Genomic DNA, 8,427 nt, shown 5'->3' with positions numbered 1-8,427 from the left:
CAATATTTCATAGTAAGTGATGATCTCCCAAACATAAAGGGTGTCGTCGCATCCATATTTCATTGGAGAACAATGCAGTGTAACTGACATACACAGTGAGGAAATGTGCTTACAAAGCATCAAAAGAACTGTCACACAGTATGGATGGCTGCAGAATAATATAGGGCACTGCTGGATGGATGTAACAAGCTTCATAGCTACACGCATCATTTGATCACATAATACAAAGCTAGTGTGTGTGTGTGTGTGTGTGTGTGTTTGTGTGAGACACGCTTCATTTGATCGGGTAATATAAAGCTTTGGAGCCTGTGTTTGTGCGCAAGTTTGCTTGACGTGCATCATTTGCCCATATACTACAAAATTGCACTGTGCTGCGAGTGTGTACATGTGTGACATAGGTAAAAAAAAAAAAAAAGCAAGGGTACATGCATGAATGTGTGTGTCAACAGAATATGTGACACGCACCGTATACTTAGATAATACAAAGCTTGTGTGTGTGTAGGCAGCAAACAGTGGTATGTCTAATAACAGGGCTTTCTGAATGAGAGAGTGATGAGTCCTGTCACTCCTGAACCACGCATACACACAGATGCACACATGCTGGCTTTCTGCTAAATTAAGCATTGCAGGAAACTACAGACACTACATCAGACAGCGCAGGCACACACACACACACACACACACACACACACACACACACCTCCTGACACAGAAACAAGCTCACAAACAAGCTGAAAGAGACACTTGTGACTAGGAATATATGCAGGGCATGCACACACACATAGACACACAGATAAAAATGCAGACATACTGACAGAGACACATGTGTCGGTGCAATGCGACACTTAAATTAGGGCATGCATTATTAACTGTCGGAAATTTCAGAGCACACGTTGGGACTGTTGTACCTCAAAACAGAGAGACATTAGAGAGAAACACAAACAGACTCTATGCATGACAACAACCGAGCGATACACAGCGCCGCGCGGAGACACGGGACTCTCCAAAAATAATAACAGTAAAAACTTCAGCAGTTAATAATTCAGTGAGTCAGTCAGTCATCAATCACTTCACACATGACAAATTGCGTTTTTCCTTTATTATACTGTTTTGGATGGCTGCCACAATGCTAATCAAGACAAACAAAAAACGTCTGTCTCAGTAATGACTCAGACGATGGCTACACCAGAAATAGCCCATATATCAACAGTGTACTTGTATTACAGGGTCTGTTCACCTGGCGTACAAAAAAAAAAGGGTAAAAAATATCTTATTAATCTCCAGTGATGTCTAGCAATGCTAACAGCTCTGGTTCCATTTACCTTCATTGTACTGAGCTGGCAGCAGAAATCTATGAGGTGGATTTCAGTTTGAAACCACTACAGGTAGGTGAGAAAATATGAAACAATCCTTTACGTTGGCACCAAAGCAAGTCACCACATGCAAATAAACACATCATATTGGGTGTGTGGTGTTCTGTAGGACAAAATGAGGACCACTTTAATGAAAGGATAACAAGTTAAAACACTTTAAAAGACACAAAGAAAGAAGCTTGTCATGAAGATCTGAAAATATACTGTCCATGTCTCTTATTCAAAAATAAATTACCTCTAACAGAGTATTATACACACACTTCTTTTCACAGAGTAAAATAACGTACTGTAAAGTAAGCACGACTCAATCCATCATCACGAGGATGGGAAACTCCATTAAACATTATGTGTGAAAAGGCTCAGTACTTCTACTAAATATGCTGGATATTTCATTGGGAATCACTCTGTATCTCTGCAAGCTGAAAAGTGACGGACAGTTTCATCATCCCCCAGACTTTGTTCTAGTACAGAGGACCAGAATGTGTTTCCATGAGCATCAACTAGTTGAGCTGTGCTTAATTTATCTGTGAAACAGCTACACAGACCCCAAAAACCATGATTCAAAATATGTATTTACCAGTTTATGCACGTCGGGCTGCAGCCAGCAGTGAGCGCTAGAAAAAGCATAGCGTTTTTCTGAAACAGCGTACACATACAAACTGTTCAACCCTTGTAATGAAACAGAAATATGAAATAGAATCAGAACTTGAAACAGATTGTGATTAAAATCTAATGTCGGGGGATATTTGTACCAAAGAGGCTGGTATAAAATGTGTCTGTGATGACAGCTGACCTCTCATTGCCCATGTGGTTATTCCTCCTTCAATAACTAAGAAAACACTGACATCACTTTGTTTCAATCAAACACAGTTAACCACTGCAGAGTGGTGAGCTATGCCCTTTAATTAAAGAAAAACTTTAAAAATCCAACTGTACTAAAACAACATAAATCTCACAGGACATTTAAATAATCCTCTGTGTTGGTTTCACCGACTCCATCTTTCTTTTCTTCTTTGGGTTCATTCAAAATTGAATAAGAGCTGGTGAGCTGTGTCACAGGATCTAAGGAGACAGTTTTATTCAGCACCTTCTGTTTAGGCTCCTAGGATGTCACCGTCCTCTCCCCTCTTTGCAGCCATCCTCTAGTTTGCAGCTGCTCCATCAGTACAGTTTCTCTATGATGAAGGCCAAGATGGCTGCCACCAAGGTGAGCCCGATTCCCAGCTTCTTCACTGCTTCCCTGTCCAGACTGTACGAGCCGAACAACAAAACAGATGAAGACGTCGAAGAGGAAGCAGGACCATGGATGCCATTGGCCTTCTGTTCCTGTGAGGGGAAACATACAGAAGAAACAACCACATTAGACTGACTTTATTTATTATCATCCTAACACTTGCCAACTTCTTGGTGGGGGACTTTGCTTATTGCTCCTCTCTGCAGAGAAATACTGATTCCAGGATCAGCTACAGATATTAGAATTTTAAAGTAAATATTCCTCCCATGCGTGCAAACACAGACTCCCACACAAAGGCCCTGGTATATTTTCTCCCACACACTCATGCACACGGATCGCTGCAGCTTACAGCACAAGTTATGTCCATAATTCATAATTAGGGGATCATGTTTAGATTAAATCAACTGACCACAGCCACAAATCAAACAGGGATGCCTGACAGCAGAGTGGCCGGTGATCCAACGCATCAGATGTCTGTAATCAGAGAGTTGTGTTTAGCCTCAGTGTGTTGGACCATTAAAAGGAAATCTGCCACTGACGGGATGTGACAGTGACAGATGTGAAAGAGCAATGCTGAAAGGAGTGGGGCAGGAGAGAAAGATCAACTGTCAGGAGGGCAGGAAGACGAAGACCAAATTCAGAGCAAATAACAAATATCTGAAGTCTATTTTGCCACCAAATCACAATTTAGTCAGTCCTCGCTTCTTCATCAAATAGCCATTTAAGTGAGGAGGTATATGACTAACCTTCATGGATCATTGCTGCTGATCATTTATATACATTTATATATCTATTGATGCCACTTGATATATGGATGCAGCCCCATCATTTAGGTGAGAAAAGGGGAATTAAGGGCTTTATCATTTTTTTTCCACTTTCCTGTGTGTCTCTCATCCTCTCAGCTTCTGTCTCTCCATCTTCCTCTCTACAACTCAGCTCCCTTTGGATATTTAAGACAATAATAAACAGAGTTTTATACTGACTGCTTATATCGATATTTTGTGGGTGAAAGCATTCAGAACACCAGCCATTTGCTTATGCAAATGAATGCATTTCAATTATGATGCCATTATCTCTGTGTAAAGCGGTTAATGCAGTTTTGTAGTGATCCAATTATTGCAGAGTGCTGTCTATTGAATCAAGCTGATGTTGAGGAAGGTGCACTGTGATGTAGTTACGTCCGGGAGCTTGGAGAAAACAAGAGTTAGCTTACAGTGTTAGCAGAGCCGAAGCGAGGCTGGGACTGTGATAGTGCTTGAGTTAATCTCTCAGTAGCTCACCATGTTCACGTTGTTCTGCAACAGTTTAATTAAATTAATTTCAATAGAGAGCACGGTCTCACTCCGAAGTCGCTGAAATCCGGCACTTAGGCAGTGACTTGCAGCGTCAGAAAGGACTGCGATGATTAGTTGACTAATCGATGACTAATCGACTATTAAAATAATCGATGAAAATTTTAGTAGTCGACTAATCGGTTTGAGTCATTTTTCATAGAAAAGAACTATAAAAGTTCCCCAAAATCCTCTTATTGCAGCTTCTTATGTTCAGATATTGGCAGCTTTACACACTCTCTCGTGACGGTGAACTAAAACCCTTTGGCGTGAGTACAAAATTAGATGACATAATTTTGGAGTTGGGGAGAGACAGACCGACATTTTTCAACATTTTAACACATTTTTCGATAAAATGATTAGTCGACTAATCGAAGAAATAATCGACAGATTAGTTGACAATGAAAATAACTGTTAGTTGCAGCCCTAGCGTCATAAACCAACGAAAAAGGTGTCCTTTCACGTCAGCATGATACGTGGCTGGTTGCCGTGATAGTTTAACGGTGCCCAGTGGCGTCAGGGGGGAACCCAGGGGGACAAGAACAAAAGTTAAGGCGATGAAAGTCCAAGTGGGGTGGACAGGAGGGTTGGTGGATGGGTCCAACAAACACAGATTCTCACCTGAGAGAACGGTGTTTACTTAACCTAAGATTCTAAAGCCAAACCCTGTCCTTTTTTCCTAAATCCAACCACATGCTTTTGTTGTTGAACGAATTCTCAGTGTTTTACTGACATAGTGCGTTTATTTTGAAAGAGACTGTAAGTAAATGTTAAATTTCCTGTGACAACAAAGTGTATCTGGAAAGAACAGAACTTGACACAGTGTCCTCAAAAGTCGACCAACGCACCCAGGGTACCATGCACGTCGTATGTGGACGTGGAAACTCCATGACCAAAACATCAATTTGTGATGAGGACGGAGTGAGAATGTGCTTCAACAGAACTCTACATATCCAGAAGAAAATCCTTGTGCCAGAGAATGGTTCAAATTGCAGTAACACTAAGTACAGTAACCACAATTTTAATGATTCACAACCAACACCAACCAGACAACCAGTGGGTTCCCCAGGTCAGGGTCACTCACTGGGCCCAGTTTTAGAACAATAGGGTATTTAATATCTGGCAAAATATACAAATATCCAAGACAGAAGTGTTTTCAAGGAGTAGAAGCAAAAACCAGTACCTACTACAGTAACAACAGGAGTACGATAAGTTACTAAAGATGAACTAAAATGGTCCTATATCAAGTATAACTAAAGTATAATACAGCTGTTCCCTATAGAAACAGAGTCAGAGTTCATGTGTGCATCCAAAGCAAAAACTGCTTTGGGCTGAATTTGAGGAGTTTGTCTGTTTTCCTGGCATGTAGCCAACAGTCAGACATAAAAATTTAAACAATGCACATGAGCACATAATGTTTCCTGCTAAAACAACTGTGTTGAGAGCAATGTCAAAAAATAGGCAGTTATTCTTCAGTCACTGATGGTGTTAATTTAATTTACATAGAAACACTGAATACTAATAACCAGGTCTATTCCTCATTGATCATCATTCTGTTTGATTACACATTTATCTAGTTCTGTCTTGATGTCTGAGAGTGGAGACCTGAGGTGCAGTTTCAAGCAAAGCCACAATTGATTGCAAAATAAATAAATAATACTGCACGAGATGTGGCTCTTTTAATTTGAGCATAAAACAAATTAGATGGGGGAACCAACACTTGTCAACATCTCTGAGTGGAGAGGGAATCGATCTGGATGACCTTGTGGTAGTTCCTATAGGTCTCCTCCTGCATGACAGTTGGTAAAATTCCGTATCACCGCGAAGGTAGATTATGCAGTCCCATATTGAGCGATTGATCAGCGGCAGCTTTCTAGAATAACCTTTAATCATGTTCACTGGGGATAACTGTAAGAGGTTTGGCTTTGATATTTACCACAGGCAGATTGACTCCTCGCTCTCTCCCCTCAAGTGTGTTCATCAAATCTTGTTCGATGACCTTCTGTGTCATCTGTCTTTATTACCTCTCGATGGATTGCGATAGATTCTCTCATCCTCCGTTTTTGGTTTCCACATTAGATGTTTAGCCAATTCACAGAATCCTATTTACCACGTCCAATATCTGGCTGGCAAACCTTGTATATGAGTTGAAAATTCAGATGCACACTTAAAAGTTGCCATCATAGAACATTTGTATGCATACTGCACTTTTGACCTGTGTGCTACAAGTAAAAGTCAAACAGATTTTGTGGAGTACAAACTCATGCTTGTATGTACAGTATGTATTTGTATGTAACTCAGAGTTGGTGCACGCCTACACATGTTGCATGCACATGGCTGTGTGCGTGAGCAGCTGCATAGCATCTGTCCTCTGCTTCTCTATTCTCCGCATTTGTCCGCTCCCCTGTCCTCTCTGATGGTTGTAAACGCTACCTCGCCACCCACTCTCCTCCTCACCGTTGTCGCTGAATGGTTTCCTCTGTTACCGCGCACAATGGAGGATGGATCCTGTGACCGGCAACGCCTATGTGACACATCTATAAGTCACTAAAAGTAACTTCAGACAATAGGTGGAGTGAGAATCACTAACAGAGGTCTGGCGGATGTCACCGCGTTTGCTTAATGTTAGGATCACTGGAGGACTCCCACATGGCGAAACTGATACACTGTTTTGATGCTTGAAAAAAAACTTTTTGTTACAGTGGTGGTAGCTGTGTCAAGTCTTAGTCATAGTGCATGTGCTCCTTGTACCTGAGCCTCTTAACTGTAACAAAGTGATCATAATAAGTACAGCTACTTCTGTCAGCGGTTCAAATCACCAATCCATTTAACAAGAGCTCTTCAGTGAGGTTATACTGTGCGCCTTTTAGTGGGATTAAAACATTAGCTCATTCATTAAAGGATGAATGAACCGACAGTGATTACAAAAAGACACAAAAGTTGGTTCTCTGTCATTCATAAGTTTTTATGAACAAAAATGACTGAATGAGAGGCTGAATATAAAAAGAAAGACTTCAACAAAATTCACTTAGTAGTGCAAATTTTAGTTCTAGAAATAAAAAGAGCAAGATGAATATTTAATGGAAACTGAGACAAACTGAGAAACAGACTGGGAGCAAAGGACTGATGAAATGGGGGGAAAAAAATAGTTGAGCGTCAAAACCATTATCTTTCTCTGCCTTGACAGGCCAAGTCCTCTCTATCCATCTATTTATCTGTCTCTCTGCAGGTGTCTTTTAACAACGGGGTGCCAGGCGAGAGACTGAATAGTACAGTCTAAAATCTATTACTACTGGGGAGGATAAGTGAAAATCCAAGTGCCAGTAGGTGTGTGTCAGCACAGTGGGAGAGAGGGGAGCAGAGGAGTGGAGAGAAGTGAAAAACTGAGAAGAAATGAGCGAAGGGGGCAGGAAAAGATGAGAGATGTGGCTTTCAATGATAGTTCACCACCTGCTAGCTGGCATGCTGAGTTTGTGCATATGTCTGTGCGAAAGAGAGAGTAAGAGAGCTGGCATTTGTGAGTAAGTGTGTTTGTAGGTGGAGGCCTGTGGTGGATAATTCTGTCTCTCTGCTCACAGCGGTAGAACAGAGCAAAATAATCCTCCTGAAAATCATCTAACACTACGGTAGGGGTGCAGACCGACTAGCACAGCTAGATACTTTTCCCTCGAGCTCTAGGGCTCTCAAATGTCTCTCTGTGTCTTAAAAACTCGTGCTCCAATTCCACACATGCACCTTTTAAATAAAAAAATAAAACAAAATCTGCCTGGGTGTCTGGTGCGGCTTCCCGCCAACACACTGACATATTCACACAAAGATACACACAGTGACACGCACAACACATCACGAGAGCCAGAAAGCACAATACACAGTGGTCACATTTCTCACATGATCCTCACCAGCTGTCAGTGTCACTCTAGACACAGAGAGACCATGGAAGTGGTTTGTGTGTGTGTGTGTGTGTGTGTGTGTGTGTGTGTGTGTGTGTGTGTGTGCCTCAGCAGATATTGTAACAGGCTCCTTAGTCACGGGTGATTCGACAAAGCCATAGTGACAGTCACAATGAGCTGCAGCTGTACTTTCAACTGGACACAGGGACAGCAGGGAAATTAAGAGTGATTACAAGTCACATCTCTCATAAAAATAAATGTCTTTGTTGGAGCTTGTAAAGACTAATAGAGGCTCAGTGGGAACTTGAGTCACGTTCTCTTTCCGTCTTCCTCTTCCTCATCTGTGCTCTGAAATTTCCTCCACCAGTGCAACTGTGACACTGACACACTCCATGTATAAGCGCACAGGTGTACCTGTTGTCACGTAACACATGCTCGAAGCTACTCACCATCCTAATCCAAACATGTTGTCAAGTTACACCTTGACACGACTTGTTTCTCCATGCCACGTGTCTGTGAACATGCTGACTGTGTACACATGGGCGAGGTGACTCACACACATGCAAAAGACAAGTTTACATAAGCAAACATCACTTTAT

The 8,427-nt window shown here is 41.6% G+C and overlaps 1 protein-coding gene across 1 annotated transcript in view; it reads right to left on the bottom strand.

Moving 5' to 3' along the window:
* Window positions 1-1,084: 1,084 nt before the first annotated feature.
* The window catches only part of cdkal1 (CDK5 regulatory subunit associated protein 1-like 1), a 288,180-nt gene continuing 280,837 nt past the window's right edge, over window positions 1,085-8,427 (bottom strand). The window contains exon 15 of the mRNA XM_033641067.2: window positions 1,085-2,699. Coding sequence (XP_033496958.1) covers window positions 2,535-2,699 — 165 coding nt within the window. The 3' untranslated portion in view covers window positions 1,085-2,534. The remainder of the gene's footprint in view (window positions 2,700-8,427) is intronic.

Source organism: Epinephelus lanceolatus, chromosome 10 (assembly GCF_041903045.1).
Source record: "Epinephelus lanceolatus isolate andai-2023 chromosome 10, ASM4190304v1, whole genome shotgun sequence".
NCBI lineage: Eukaryota > Metazoa > Chordata > Actinopteri > Perciformes > Serranidae > Epinephelus > Epinephelus lanceolatus.
Note: the sequence above shows the minus strand (reverse complement) of the source record. Positions and strands in the feature narration are given on the sequence as shown.